Raw genomic sequence first — 14,888 nt, 5'->3', positions numbered from 1 at the left:
GTGCAGCCACGGTTTAAAAGGCCGCCTTCAGCGCCCCCTCCCCGCCCCCAGCGAAGACTTCAAAAGGCCCGGCGGGCGCCGCGGCCCCTGCACCTATGAACCGCCCCCCGCGCCCGGAGCCCGTGCCAGAGCCCGAGGACGCAGAGCGGCTGAAGTTCGAGCGCAGGCGGACCGGGCGGGCGGCGCAGCCCGGCGCGCCCATGCCCCTCCCGGTGCCGCTGCGCTCCGAGCGCCCGCGCCCAGTTTAGGGAAGGGGACCCCGCCCCACCCCGCCCCCGCGCCCGCGCCCGCGGCTGCGGGGACCCATGAATACAAATGCCGTTAGGCGCCCGAGGAAGGACCGACCGTCCAGCCTCGCATCTAGGGACCCAGTAAGTGGCCCGGGGCTCCTGGAGCGCTGGGGGTACCGGTGTGTGTGTGCGTAAAGGTGCGCGCGTGTGGGGAGGGGGTGCACGTGCGAGGAGTGAGTGTGTTTGTGCCCGCGTGCGATGGGCACTAGCGGAAACCTGTGTGCAAGTGGGGGGTAGCGCGCGTGAGTGTGTGCACTTGGGCTGTTACGTGTGCACGTGAAGATATGTATGAGAGGTGTGCACGCGGGTGTGTGCGTTGGGAGGATCTGGCTAGGCTAGGCTAGTATGCATTTGTGCGCGTGTAAGCACTAATGTGCATGCGTCTGCGTGTGTGGAGTCCGGGTGTGCGCCAGAGTCCAGACACCCCAGGGTGTGTTTGTGTGAGCCCAGGAGGAGTGCGTGGCTGTGCCTGCATGTGAGTGAGTGTGAGTGTGTGTCTGAGTTTGGAGCAAGTGTAGATATGTGTGGGAATGTGTGTATGCACCAGGGAACAAGTCGTGGAAGTGGAGGCGGAGGGGGATTCTGATGCCAGGGCTCGAACTGGGGTTGTGGGTGTGCGAATTTGCCAGGTGTTTGTGGCGGCATCAAGGTGTGCAGTTCTGCGCTCCCTAGTGGGATCTGAGGGAGCCTTTGGTCTACTCTGGGGTGAGGAGGTAGGTTAAGCTCCCACTTCTTACTGCGTGGAGAGGAGAGAGAGAGGAGACCAACATTGAACAAACGCACCCAGTACGTGCCCAGGAAAGTCTGTCCTCCAGGGCGCCCTGAATCTGGGAGGAAAATAGGTGTGTGTATGTGTGTGGTAGAACACTGGTTGTTGTTTTCATGAGAGTCTGGACACTGAGTCCTAGTCCCAGATCTGTCCCTGGAACTCCGGGTTCCTTTCAGCAATAGTATCTGTCCCCTTTCCCCCTCTATCTTTGCCCCCAACTCGGGGACCCCCAGTTTCACGATCTAGAGGTCCCGAATCTCCGAACTGTGATCATCCCGCTGCACAGTCTTGGCCAACTCTTTCCTCTCTGTGAATCTCAGTTTCCCCATCTTTACAGGGGGTCTGGGGGGGTGGGATGTCTCAGCGGGACAGTCGTGGGCCCGCGGAGGCTGTGTCACCGGCTGCGGCCGGCAGGGGGCAGCAGGGGGGCAGCAGAGGGCGGCCCGGCGCGGGGAGGAGAGAAGGTGGAGAGCCACCGCGGGCCGAGACTTTAAATCGCCTTCATTTCCCCCAAATCCTTCCTTTTCCTCTCCTCCCCCAGGCCGGCGGGGAGGCAGCTTCCACCGCCCTCCGCGCGCCCTCGCCCGGCCTTGCTCTGCCTCCGGGGACCGCCAGCAGCCCGCCTCCAAAAGTTTGATTTTTTTTTCCCCCTGCTTCTTCTTCCTTTTCGGTGGAAGCAGAGAAAAGCGAGGCAGGGGCGAGCGCGGCGCCGGGACTCCTGGGACCATGGGCCTGGCGCGGGCGCCCGCGGGGCCCCGGCCGCGCTGCCTGCCTGCTCGGGCGCCCCTGGGAGCGGGGCTGCGCTGGGGGCGCGGGGGCCGAGCGCTCTGAGCCCGCCTGGCGCGGCGGGGCGGGGGGCTGGCGGCCCCATGGGGCGCGCCCACACTTGCCCCCCGGGCTCGGGAGCATGAAGTAGGGGCCCGCCATGGGAGCGGGATCGGCGCGGGGGGCCCGAGGCACAGCGGCGGCGGCGGCGGCGCGCGGGAGGTGAGTACCGGCTCGGGGACGCCCCCTCCCCAGCTTCTTGCGGCTCCGGAGGCGGGGGTTCCCCGCCGCGCGGGACGCTTCCAGCGGAACGTCAGCTTCCTGCTCCTTCCTTCACCCCTGCGAGGCGGGCCGCCAAGGGTTAACGCGGGCAGCGCCCCCGGCCCGGCGAGGGTTGGCGAGAGCGCTGCCCGCCCTGCCCTGCCTGGCGCGGCTGCCGGATCGCCTTGGGGCGGGGGCCGAGCTGGGGAGGGTCCCATGCAGAGCCAGCCCCGGGAATCGGGATTGGGGGTTGGGGGTGGCGCCTGGAGCGGCGGGCGGGCGGGCGGGGGCCGAGGGGGGCTTTTTGAATGCTTGGGGGAGGGGGAGATCTCCATTTCTGACTGTCTCGGTGTGTTCCAGTGTCAGTGTCCACAGGTCCCGAGCCTGTAGGTCTCCGTTTCTGTCGGTTCTCTGGAAACTTGTCTGCAAATTTCTAGGGCTGCGGGTCTCGGCTTCTGTTGCTGTCTCAGTGTCTGTGTGTCTTTGCACGTCCCCTGTTTCTGGAAATCTTCGCATGTGTGTCAGTTTGGGTCTGTGTGTCTCAGTGCTTCCCTGCTTGGGGAGGGGCGGGGGGTGGTCCTCAATTCCTGTCCCGCGTGTGAGAGAGGAAAAAGTGTGAGCCAGCATGTCAGGGCATAAAGGGCCCTGGGAGATGACTAATTCGAACCCCTCGTTGCACAGATGTGAGACTCAGGGCCAGAGAGGGGCAGGGAATCTCCAAGGAGGGGCTGGGACCCAGCGGCTCTGATTCCCAGCCTGTGGAGTAGGAGTTGTAAAAGAGGGAGCATGTGCAAGAGGGAGTCACCGCGTGTGGGTGTGTGTGGCAGTGGGCAGGATGGGAGCAGCCCCTCAGGGCCCTGCGGACTGTGGCTCATGCTTACGGCCCAGAAAAGCGCAGAACTTGCTCCCTGTCCATCCTGCCCCCAGGACCAGAGGACATTCCCAAGACGCTGGTCAGAGCTGTAGCTCCGCCCTTGGCCACCATGCCCTGCCCCCTCTGCGCTGGAATCACGGGGGTGATGCCTCCCCCTCTCTTTCCCATGTCTTGGAAAAAGCGGGCTGGCTGAGATTCCCCCGCCCCTCACCGCCACACACACACACACACACACACACACAGCACCAGTAAGCACACTGCTGACTCATTTTCTCCAGAAGACCCTGTGCCAGGGCCGATGCCAGCGGTTGGGTAGAAAAGTGGTGCCAGGCAAGCACCCCACAGTGGGGCCCAAGCTTTAGGTAAGTGGGCAGTGACGCTGTTTGAGGCCCAGCCTCTGCCTCCCTAACCACTGCAGTGCCCCAAACCCTGTGCCCTCTGGCCCCCTGCGTGCCTCCTAGCTTTGCTCCCAGCCCAGCTTCCATGACACTGTTATGGAGCATCCCTGGCCTCTCTTTCCTTCCCCTTCCTCCCTGTACTCGGAACACTCCCCTCCCTCGTGCTTCCATAAGCCTGCCGTCCACAAGGCTCAGCTCAACAGCCATCAGCACCTCTGATGCCGCACTGAAGGGGGCTTGCCCTCCAAATGTAACCCACGGTCTGTCCCTCCCTGAGCACACTCCGCCCATTACTTTATTGGCATAGGCCCTTCCTCCCTCTCTGTGTTCAGGGACCCTCTGGATACCCCACAACCTGCCTGACACACGAAAATGCCATTTCAGTTGATGGCGGAAATGGAAGCAAAACATAAACTCACACCCATGGGCAGAGAGGGCACTTCAGTCAAGCCGTGCGATTCCTGCCTCTGCCCTGCGAGCTGAGGCAGGCACCTTGTCTTTCTGCTTCTCCTTTTTCTCATCGCCCCAAACGGGCATCCTCATTCCCAGCCAGAAGGGTTTTTGTGAATATTAGTGGGACTGTGCTTGTAAAAGGCTTTTAGGACAGGGCCTGGCATGTAGTAAGTGCTCAATAAATGGCAGCTGTTATTTATATTATTATTCACTTCATCTTGAATGGATGTGTGAAACAACTGGAAAATTCTGGGCCGCATCCTGTCCAGACAGATGCCCTGCCTGTGTTCCCATGAAGAGGTGTAAGGTGTACAGAAAGCCTGGGCGTGGCTGTCTGGGCACGTGGGGCCTGACCAATCCATGGAGGCAGGTGGGTCAGGTTCATCCCCCTTCTCTTTCCTGTGGTCCTCTGGCTGCATCCTTCCCAGCTTACTCCGTGGGATAACAGCCAAGCCCAGAGACCACGGGGCTGCTTTCCTTGTGTTTCTGTGCCCTGGGTCTCAGCTCTGAGCTCACAGTGGATGTTCAAGTTGTGTGGGTCTCTGAGCACTTGTATGTTCTCAGGTAGCAAGGAAAGAGGAAAAACCATGCACACCAGCTGCAGGCTCTGGCCGGCTTCGTGGTCCAGGAGTAACCACACTGGGTGTACTGGCAGAGGGCTTTTTGCAGGAGAAGAGAACACCTGGGTTCCCTTCTTGGAGGGCTGTGTGGCCAGGCTGTGTCTTCAAGGTCAGGCTCCCTAGCTCATGGCTCCCGTTTCGGCCGCCTTCTGCCGTCTCTGGCCCCTGAGCTCTGGTCTTCCCGACATTCTGGAGCCCTGGCTTCGCCCAGCCAAGGCCCACAAGTCAGCGGTGAAAACAGAAGTCTGGAAGAACAAAGCTCTGAGCCAGTGCAGGCACTAAACGTTACTAGCAGTAGCCTAAACAGGATTGGAACGGGAGCAAATGAATCGGCAGGACCTCCCTCTGGGAGCCAACTTTCCAGGCCTGGAGCTTACTTAGATGGCTGTTGGCTCCCCAGGCTGCATCTCTGTTCCTGTTGGTGAAGGCTGGGACTCTGGTCTCTGGCAAGTAGGAAGTCCCTGTAAGTCTCCGATTTCTTCTCCATGGGAGACGAGTCGAGCGAGAAGGACTGTCTACTAGGTGGTGGAGTCAGATGATGTGGGTCACTGACATGCTGTGTGACTTTGGGCAAGTCACTTCCCCTCTCTGGGCCTCAGTGGCCCATCTCTATAAAGAGGGGCTGGGACTAGAGTCTGGCCTCTAAATGATCTCAAAGGACCTTCTCCCACTCTATTCTCCCGTGCTATACTTTGGCAGTTTCTGGGTCAAGTGCACACAGAATCCAGGTCTGAGAGGGTCAGTTGCATTTGTTGAGGTGAATGAAAGGGAGACAAATATTTTTGTAACAGGCCTTTTCAGCGCTGAAATTCTCGAGTTAGAAACTGTGGTGTTAGGAAGCTTAACTGAAGAGAAGATTCCCATCCTATCTCCCCTGTGAGTCTTCTTTCTCTTGACCTTTAGGGATTACAGATATTGCCCCCAATACATCCTCTTATTCTCTAGAGGGTGGTCGCCTTGGCATAACCCCAGCAGGAAAAACTGACCAAGAAGGATGTGCGTGGTCCTTGCACCTTCTCCTCTCCACCTGGCCTCTCTTTATCAGCTTGGGGAGCATCCTAAGAAGGGTAGATGTGACGATACAGGGAGAGACTCAAGGAGTGAGAGCTGGTGCCTGGAAAGGGCTGGGAAGAGAGGAGACCGGAAGGAAATGGAACAGAGACTAGTAAGGTTGCAGGAACCCTGGAGAGCTAGGGGCAGTGTCTTCTGAGGAGGCATTCTCAGGAAAGATGAGTTTCCTGGTCCTCTAAGTTCAGGCACTGCTGACCGACGGAAAGTGCAGTGAATTTCCTTATTGCAGACTTCTCAGAGCCTTTGCTATGCAGCTGTGCTTTGGAACTACCAAGACTGGGAGGTAGGAGACGGCTCTTCCCCAGTAGATCTGGCCACAATTTCCTGGAGTAGCTACTTGGTGTGGGAAATAGTACTGAAGAGCTCTGTCCCCAGAGTCTGCCCATGGTGACCTTGAGGAAGCACCTACCGTCCCTAGGCCTCAGGTTTTGTCAAATCGAACAAAGCTGCCTGTTACTGTTCATCCCGGCTGACGTGTCTGCCATTTGCTTCAAGCGGGCAGGTCATGCCAGAAGGGTCAGCCTCTACCCTTCTCCCGAGACAAGACCAGGGCCGCTAGGCACTGACCTTTAGTTATTGCTGGTGATGCGCTGGAGGTGAGGCCCGTGAAGGCAGGGAGGACAGGCCCTGTGTAAAAGGCATCCTCACAGCAGTGGCAGCAGATGGGAGAGAATGAGGAGGGAGCAAGGATTATCCAGGAGCATCCCTGGAAAATGTCAGAGGTGGGGTGGGCCTGCTGGAGTTAAAGCTTTGAGAAGATCCTTTGTGAAGTCCAGAGTCCTGTAATACCAGGTAACAGTCATTCCTTCTGCAAAAATACTCTGAACACTTACTACATGCCTGCCAGGTGCTGGGAAAACAAGAGTGAACAAGACAGATGGGGTCCCTGCCCTTCAGGGACTTGAGCTAGAAAGGGAAACAGAGAAATAGACAATGACCATACATGGGATACCTGGTGACGTATGCGCAGCAGGCTCTGGGAAATGACACCCAGGCTAGAATCTAACACATGAGTGCAAACTGACCAGGCAAAAGAGTAGTGTCCAGAGCACTTCAGATTAGCATGTGCAAAGGCCCAGAAGCGGGAGAAGGCTTTCAAGGGACCCTCAGCGTCTGAGTGCTGTTTCAGCTAGTTCACCTTATGCTCTGAGTAACTCTCAATTGAACAATGCTTAAACAATGAGGGGAGTTATTACCTCCCATATCAAGAGGCCCAAAGGAAAAGCAGTAATAGGGTTGGCCAATTCAGCATCTCAAGTGTCATCAGACACCCGCTGTTTTTCCATTCTGCCATCCTCACGTGCTCATGCGGCTTGTTACCTCATGTGCACAAAATGGCTGCAGCAGCAAGTCCTCACTCAATAACGTGCAAAGGCTAGAGGAAAACCTTTTTCATGTCCCTTTGAAATTCTTTCTTAGAGGCCTGACAGGCATCGCTCACACCTCATTGGCCACATTTGGGTCACATATGCATGCCTAAGCCAGTCACTAGCATGGCAGATTCCCAGAGTGGGCTTAGACTTATCCAGATTCATCCAGTATCCTCTGAAGTTCAGGTCTCCCTGAACTAGCAGAAAGGGGGGTGGCTGTGGGTAGGTAACCATCAGGGTCTTCCACAGTGTCCAGGTCAGGATTACCATTGATCCTAATTGCAATTAAATTGGAGTACTTGGTATTAAATCAGAGGGTGTTTTCCAAGGCTCCCAGGGAGCTGGGAAGAACCCAGGGCTCCAGACATCCACTCTGGCAGATGGGTTTCCTGGATTACGTGATTCCCCAGAAGCACATCATCCTAGGCTTTCTCTTGGAAATGGATCCTGGGCCCACGTGTCCCAGGCTTTGCCCTCACCACCCGCCTGTCGGGGCTCTTTCTGCCTGCATCCTAGCTGGCCGACTCTGGCCACGTGCCGCCCTCCCCTTTGCCTGCCTGGGGATCAGATGCCCCGGTGGCTTCGGGTGTCGCCAGTGGCTGCTCCCACAGGAAGGTGAAATCGGATCACTGCCTCTGCCCATCTTGGCAGGAGCCCCTGAGCAGAGCATTAACCCTTCCGGGCCCCAGAGTGCAGGGACAGCAGGGTTGGTCTAAGAATAAGAAGCACTTTGGTGGCTGGCAGCAGGCCGAGCCCTTGACATGCATGAGCTCATTTAATCCTCACGCCTGACTTGCAAGATAGGGAGTGTCAGCCGAGTTGTAGAGGAGGAGACAGGTTCAGGGAGGCGGAGGGACTCATCCAGGGTCACACAGCTGGTAAGCAATGGGGCCAGGTTTGCACCCGTGGGGGCCTGACTCCCCGTCGTCTCCTCTTCTCTCCTTCCCTCTCTCCCATTTCCTATCAGCATGAAGCCAGTAGGCAGATTCCTTAGCACACACTGGTCCTGGCTAAGGGGTCTTCTCCCCCTCTCCGCCGTGAGTCTGGAGATTGAGTTCTCATCTTTCCTGCCCTTTGAAAAGTTTACCTGGCATCTAAGCAGAGCAGTCTGGTCTTCCCACTGACCTTTCAGCCCTGGCTCTGCTGCTGCCCACTGGGCCTCAAGATCTTGAGGCCACTGTACAGATGGAGAGACTGAGGCCCAGAGATGGGGAGCGGCAGGGGCTGTTCCCTCGTTGCCCAGTGAGTCGTTGGCAGATTTTGAGCTGGACCCTGGGTCTCCTGACGGCCAGGGCAGGGCTTCCTGCCTTCTAGTTCCCGCCCGGTGACCTTGGTTTATTGATCTGTGGAAAGCGAGGTTGTATTTGTACCGTGTAAGCAGGTCCTGCCCCAAGAGGCTGTGCCTGGACCCCCGGGAGCGTGGGCTGGTCCGATGGGGTCCTGGAGCCTCAGCCTCGCCTCCTGCCTCCCCTGGGCGGGACCAGGGTGGGACTGGGGCTGGGTGATCCACTCCCAACCCCAGCTGGATCTGGACGTGAGAGGTGGAAGCTGATGTCACATCTGCTTGTGTCTCCTGGTCTCTAGGGGGTTTCTCTTCACCTGGATCTTAGTCTCACTTGCCTGTCACCTGGCTTCCACCCAAGGAGCTCCTGAAGGTAATTCTCTCTTCTCTTTGTCCAGGGGGAGACAAAGGAGGACAGAAGGGATCTGAGAACGCAGGGGTAGGAGACATCCGTTCCCCTAACTGGAACTCAGTGCCTCGACTTTCTCATCAGTAGAATGGAGCCAGTCATTGGCAAATTTCTCTCCCGGCTTGAAAGAATCACGTTTGATGTTTTGTGAAGGGTAGAAAGGGCTCAGTGCAGAAATATGGAAAGGTGATGCTTTTGTTCCTATGTAGGGCAGAATGTAAGTTACTTTGGGGCAGTAAGCTGCAGTTGTCCCTCTTTGTCCAATGGGTGCCCCCAAGAAGTGCTGACAAGAGACACGCAGGCCACAAGCATCACTGCCCACGCCTGTGATCTGCCTTCCCCTTCCCGTGAGATGCCGCTTTTTCCCCCGCTATCCCAGAGGAGCTGTCCGGGGGGCCCAGGCAGCGGGAGGCTGGCTACACCACTGCCCGTGGAAACTGAAACGTCTCCCACATCTGTTTGTCAAAGCAGCCACAATGCCGCTTAAAATAGCAGCCCCTCCCCCTCCTCCACGCCCGCCCGGCCTGTGTGCGGGGCAGGCGGCCGGGCACTCCCAGAGCCCCTGTGGCCTGACCTGGCCACCGGGCAGGGATTGGGCCCCTGGAAGGGGAGGGCTGTGCCCGGAAGAGACTCCTGCTGCCCAGCAACATTTTGTGCGAATGTCATATTTTCCGAGCTTGCTCTTTCCCCCCCAGAGTAGGTGAACAGCTGTCCAGAGTCCTGAGTCAGGCACGAGGCGGGGGGGTGGTGGTGAGGAGAGGCTGGAGCAGTGTGGAGCCCGGTTTATGTAATAAAGGGATCTTGCTGCGGCCAGCTGGCCGGGTCCCTCCATCTTGGCTTTGGGCTGAATTCATTCCCTTGTCCCCCAGCTCCTCTCCCCTGATGGGATTCTGGGTGTGTCTCCACCCTACCTTCCAACCAGTCTAGGGGCTCCAGCGCAGGATAGCATAGTGACGAAGGAAGGACAAAGACCCGGGGGCCAGCTGGGCCTTTTATTATAAGCTGTGTGACCTTGGGCAAGTTCCTATCGCTCAGTTTTCTGACCTTCCTCTGTAAAATGGGGATAATAAACAGTACCTGCTGTATAAATGATTGAGATTATAGAGAGAGATAACCCACGTAAATCACATAGTAAGTGCTCAATAAATATTAGTTCTTCTTATTGTTAATTATATACTACCTGACAAGTTTGGGCAAAAGCGGCCCTTCTCTATCCCCGTGGAGCCCACAGTGGTCAGAGGCTCCCGGAGGCTTAGCGGTGACCACCTCTGTGAGTTCCAGGTAGCAGAGTTGGGGACTTGGCCCCTGAGCTGCAGGTAGTGTGCAGGGGAGGCCTGGAGACTGCCCGGTGTCAGCTTTAAAACCCACATGGAGGGCTTCCCTGGTGGCGCAGTGGTTAAGAATCCGCCTGCCAATGCAGGGGACATGGGTTCGAGCCCTGGTCCGGGAAGATCCCACATGCCGCGGATCAACTAAGCCCTTGCGCCACAACTACTGAGCCTGTGCTCTAGAGCCTACGAGCCACAGCTACTGAGCACGTGTGCCACAACTACTGAAGCCCGCATGCCCTAGAGCCCATGCTCCGCAACAAGAGAAGCCACTGCAATGAGAAGCCCGCGCACCACAATGAAGAGTAGCCCCCGCTCGCCACAACTAGAGAAAGCCCGTGTGTAGCATTGAAGACCCAATGCAGAAAAACAAAAACAAAAACAAAAACAAAACCCACCTGGAGAGGATGATAAGGGAAACCTCCTCGGTGCCACCTGGCCTGGCCAGTTGTCATCTTCCCTGAGGGGGCGCAAGCGGCTGTAAGTTGCAGGGTGCAGGGAGAGATGTGTGCAGGCCTGAGAGCCTCTCAGGGGCTGCCGAGGTGGGACAGTGGGCAGTGACTTTCTGTCATTACAAGTGGCTCCTCCCTTTTAAGTTGTTTATAGTGAGAAGTATCTTATGATACTAAGAGGCTTTCAGTGATTAAACGTATAAAGTATGCTACTACTCACAATCCTTAAACAGTGTGGTTTATGTTAGCTTAGGACTTGGGGACAGACAGGTGGGAGAAAGGAGGAATTTGAAGTGAAGTGAAGGCCCTCGGGTCCTAGGGAAGAATAAGAGTCTTCAATCCAAGCCAACGTGAAACAGCAGCCTACAGCTACAGAGTTCTTAGAACATTCTTAGCACTTTGTGGCCACCTCCAGGTCTGGTTTCCCTTGTCTTTCAGGCAGGGGAACTGAGGCCTGGGGGGCAGGAAGAGACTTGGCCAGAGGTACCTGATGCAGGGGTGGGTGAGGATAGATAATAAGGAAGACCTCCATTTCATCTCCCAACACCTCGATGAGGTAGGCACTCTTTGCAGCCTCGTTTTACAGCAGAGAGAACTGAGGCTCAGGGTCTAGACTCATGGGTGGTCTTGTCTGGCTCTTAAGTCCAGCCTTCTGACTCCAGAGCCTGCTATGGAACCATTATGCTACCATGTTACCAGCACTCAGGTTCTCAGTTTTTTCCAGCCCATTTATCTCTCTGTCCATCCACCTGTCCATCTCACAGTGGTTGACATAGGGTCTACTAAGAGCTGATTGCATTCAGCCCAGTGGACCCCCCTCTTACTCCAGGTGATGAGGGAGAGAGCATTCCACACTCAGGGGTTAGGATGCTGAGCTCAGAGGAGGGGGCCTGAGGACCTTTCCCAGGACCCAGTTCCGGAGGCAGCCTCTCCTTTCCTGCTGAGATGGAGCTCCTGAGCAGGCTTCTGCAGACGCTGGCAGCTCAGCCAACTGGAGGAGGTCGAATGACCCGACGAGCGGCAAGGTCAGGAAACCTTTCCATAAACACCCTGGAAGCCCTCCTTTTGCTCTGGCAAGCCCAGCCGGCATAATCACCAGGCAGATGTGACCTGGCCAGACCACGGTCCCATGTCCAGACACTTCGCCAGAGGACAGAGGTTGCAGGGATGCCTTGATTACTTCCTCTGCTCTGTCCAAGGCCACACAGGGAGGAAGGGAGTCATTGGAAATGTCCTCTGCCTTCTGTGTAGATAGCAGCTCCCCCAGTCTGCTCCAGCCTGAGACTTTGGGGGTGGGAAGGAGACTAGGTGAAAACAATGGTGAAACTAGTCAGGTCCCCTGGACAGCCTTCCCAAGCTCCAGTGACATGAACATTCCTGTCATTCCCTCACTTATGGGCCAGCTTCCTGGAGAATATGGCTTTCAAGGAAGAGAGAAGGGGAAACAAACCATGGTGGGCAGGCTCTTATACCCTTAGTTCTAGCATTTGGTGATTTTCATTTTTAATATTAATAGCTCTCCTTCAAAACTGCTTATTTTATGCCAGGCATTTTTTTCCAAGTGCATTCTCATTTAATCTTCACAACGTCCTTCTGAGTTTGGTACTACTATTATCCCATTTAAAAGATGGGAAAACCGAGGCACTGAAGTCACAATGCTAGTAAGTCGTGGGATTTTTTGTTTCTTTGTTTGTTTGTTTTTTGGTCTGTTTTTTTTTTTTTTTTTTTTTTTTTTTTTGCGGTACGTGGGCCTCTCACTGTTGTGGCCTCTCCCGTTGCGGAGCACAGGCTCTGGACGCGCAGGCTCAGCGGCCATGGCTCACGGGCCCAGCCACTCTGCAGCATGTGGGATCTTCCCGAACCGGGGCACGAACCCGTGTCCCCTGCATCGGCAGGCGGACTCTCAACCACTGCGCCACTGGGGAAGCCCAAGTTGTGGGATTTGAACTCAGGAAGTTTGGCTCCAGAGTCTGTGTTTTTAGCTGCTACAGATGGTCCCCAACTTACGATGTTTTTGATTTATGATTTTTTGAGTTGATGATGGTGCAAAAGTGAAACTGTACTTCGAGTTTTTGATTTTGATGCTTTCCCAGGCCAGCGATATGCAGTATGATACTCTCTCGTGATGCTGGGCAGTGGCAACTCACAATCAGCCACGAGATCACGAGGGAAAACAACCAGTACACTTAAACCATTCTGAACCAGTACAACCATTCTGTTTCTCGCTTATAGTATTCAACAAATTATGTGAGATATTCAGCACTTTGTTGTAAAATAGGCTTTGTGTGAGATGATTTAGCCCAACTGTAGGCTAATGTAAGTGTTCTGAGCCTGTTTAAGGTAGGCTCGCCTAAGCTGTGATGTTCCATAGGTTAGGTGTATTCAATGCATTTTTGACTTAGGGTGTTTTCAACTTACCTTGGCTTTATCGGGATGTAACTGTATCATAAGTGGAGGACGGTCTGCATGTGCAGGATCACATAGCCAGACGAGGGATTGGTTCCAGCTCTGTGCTGTCAGCCACAGCCATGGGGCAGCAGGTAGCAGCGGTGGACTGTCCTCACCGTCTGTGCAGCCGGAAGCAGGCCCTGACTGTGTCCTCTCCCCCTCTGCCCTCCCTCTCCAGATGTGGACGTCCTCCAGCGGCTGGGCCTCAGCTGGACGAAGGCAGCGGGCGGCCGGAGCCCCCCACCCCCAGGGGTCATTCCATTCCAGTCCGGCTTCATCTTTACGCAGCGGGCCCGGCTCCAGGCCCCCACGGCTGCCGTCTTCCCTGCCGCCCTGGGCACAGAGTTGGCGCTAGTGCTGAGCCTCTGCTCTCACCGGGTGAACCATGCCTTCCTCTTCGCCGTCCGCAGCCGGAAGCACAAGCTGCAGCTGGGCCTGCAGTTCCTCCCCGGCAAGACAGTCGTCCACCTGGGGCCCCGGCGCTCCGTGGCCTTCGACCTCGACGTGCACGACGGGCGCTGGCACCACCTGGCCCTGGAGCTCCGCGGCCGCACCGTCACCCTGGTGACGGCCTGCGGGCAGCGCCGGGTGCCTGTCCCGCTGCCTTTCCACAGGGACCCAGCGCTTGACCCTGAGGGCTTGTTCCTTTTTGGGAAGATGAGCCCACACGCAGTCCAGTTCGAAGGTGCCCTGTGCCAGTTCAGTATCTACCCCGTGACGCAGGTCGCTCACAATTACTGTACCCACCTGAGAAAGCAGTGTGGACAGGCTGACACGTACCGGCCCCAGCTGGGACCCTTCCTCCCCCGAGACTCTGGCACACCCCTCACCTTCCAGACCGACCTTGCCCTGCTGGGCCTGGAGAACCTGACCACTGCCACGCCAGCCCTGGCGTCACGGCCAGCAGGCAGGGGGCCCAGCGTGACTCTGGTGCCTGCCATGCCCGCCAAGCCCCTAAGGACTAGCACCACAGGCCCGCACCAGCCCGTCACAGGTGGAGGCCCAGCCCGGACCCTCCTGCCACCTGCCAGGCTGTCAGCCAGTGAAGGGCTGCCTCCCGTGCCCCCAGCCTCTCCTGCCAGCTCCACCAGGCCTGTCCAGCCACTGAAGAAGAGCACAGCCACCAAAATCCCCAAAAGTCACCCCACCAAGCCTTCGGCCCCTCCTCCTTCAGTTGCCCCTGTCAAGAGTCCCCGCCCCACCCAGAAGGCAGCTCCGCCTTCCTTCACAAAGTCAGCCGCCCCCACCAAGAAGCCCGTGCTACCCACTTCCCTCCCAGTTCTTGACAAAGTGTCCTGTCCCACAGTGAAGCCGATCCAGAGGAACCCTGTAACGCCCAGACTTCCAGCACCCAGCACCCGGCCCCTACCTCCTGCTGCCGGCTCCTCTAAGAAGTCTTTTCCCCCAGTGGTCCAGGCGGAGGCCAAGAAGAGCAGTCGTGTCAGTGAGCTAGCCCCTGCCCGCACCAACACACGCAGACCTCCCCGACCTGTTGTCCTGCCCGCATCACCTGCCCCCAGTCCTAGAGCTTCCAGGACTAATCGGCCACAGGCCACAGCAATGCCTCCCACCCCAGCTCCTGGTTCAGTCCCCACTGGAAGCAAGAAACCCACTGGATCAGAAGCCACAAAGAAAGCCAGATCCAAGAGCAGCCCCTGGAAACCCGTCCCTCTCAGACCTGGGAAGGCAGCCAGGGATGTCCCATTTAACCATCCGACAACTGGGCCGAGCCCCAGGCAGCTGCAGCCCAGCCAGCAGACCACCCCGGCCCCGGCACTGGCCCCGGCACGATTCCTGTCCGCCAGCCCCCAGCCCATGAGCACTGGCTCTTCGTTCTTCCACCTGGTGGGACCCACACCTTTCCTGCTGCTGATGGGACCTCCGGGGCCCAAGGGAGACTGTGGTTTACCGGTAAGACTGGGTGGGGTGTGCCTGCTGCTTGGAGCTTGAGCGGGTGACTGGGGCAGTTGGGCAATTGCTCCTGGTCAGGGCAGAGGAAGTGAAGCAGCTTAGAGCAGGGAGCTGGTTACAGGCAGCGCCTTGACTCCAACCCGGGTCCCCCATGCCTCCGCCTCGGCTGTATTCATGATTGCACATC

The 14,888-nt window shown here is 57.2% G+C and overlaps 1 protein-coding gene across 6 annotated transcripts in view; it reads left to right on the top strand.

The window, feature by feature from the left end:
• The first annotated feature begins 1,537 nt into the window (after positions 1–1,537).
• Positions 1,538–14,888, top strand: part of COL27A1 (collagen type XXVII alpha 1 chain) — a 145,652-nt gene continuing 132,301 nt past the window's right edge. For 3 of the 6 annotated variants that reach the window (XM_081238098.1, XM_081238097.1, XM_081238096.1), the window contains exons 1-3: positions 1,542–2,046; positions 8,456–8,526; positions 12,969–14,701. In XM_081238098.1, the coding sequence (XP_081094224.1) occupies positions 1,985–2,046; positions 8,456–8,526; positions 12,969–14,701 (1,866 nt within the window). In that variant the 5' untranslated portion in view covers positions 1,542–1,984. Of the gene's footprint in view, positions 2,047–8,455; positions 8,527–12,968; positions 14,702–14,888 lie in introns of all 6 variants that reach the window. The other 3 variants (XR_014016174.1, XR_014016173.1, XM_081238099.1) reach the window with 3 other exon arrangements.

This window comes from Mesoplodon bidens (assembly GCF_964165515.1).
Source record: "Mesoplodon bidens genome assembly, chromosome: 6".
Classification (NCBI taxonomy): Eukaryota; Metazoa; Chordata; class Mammalia; order Artiodactyla; family Ziphiidae; genus Mesoplodon; species Mesoplodon bidens.
Note: the sequence above shows the minus strand (reverse complement) of the source record. Positions and strands in the feature narration are given on the sequence as shown.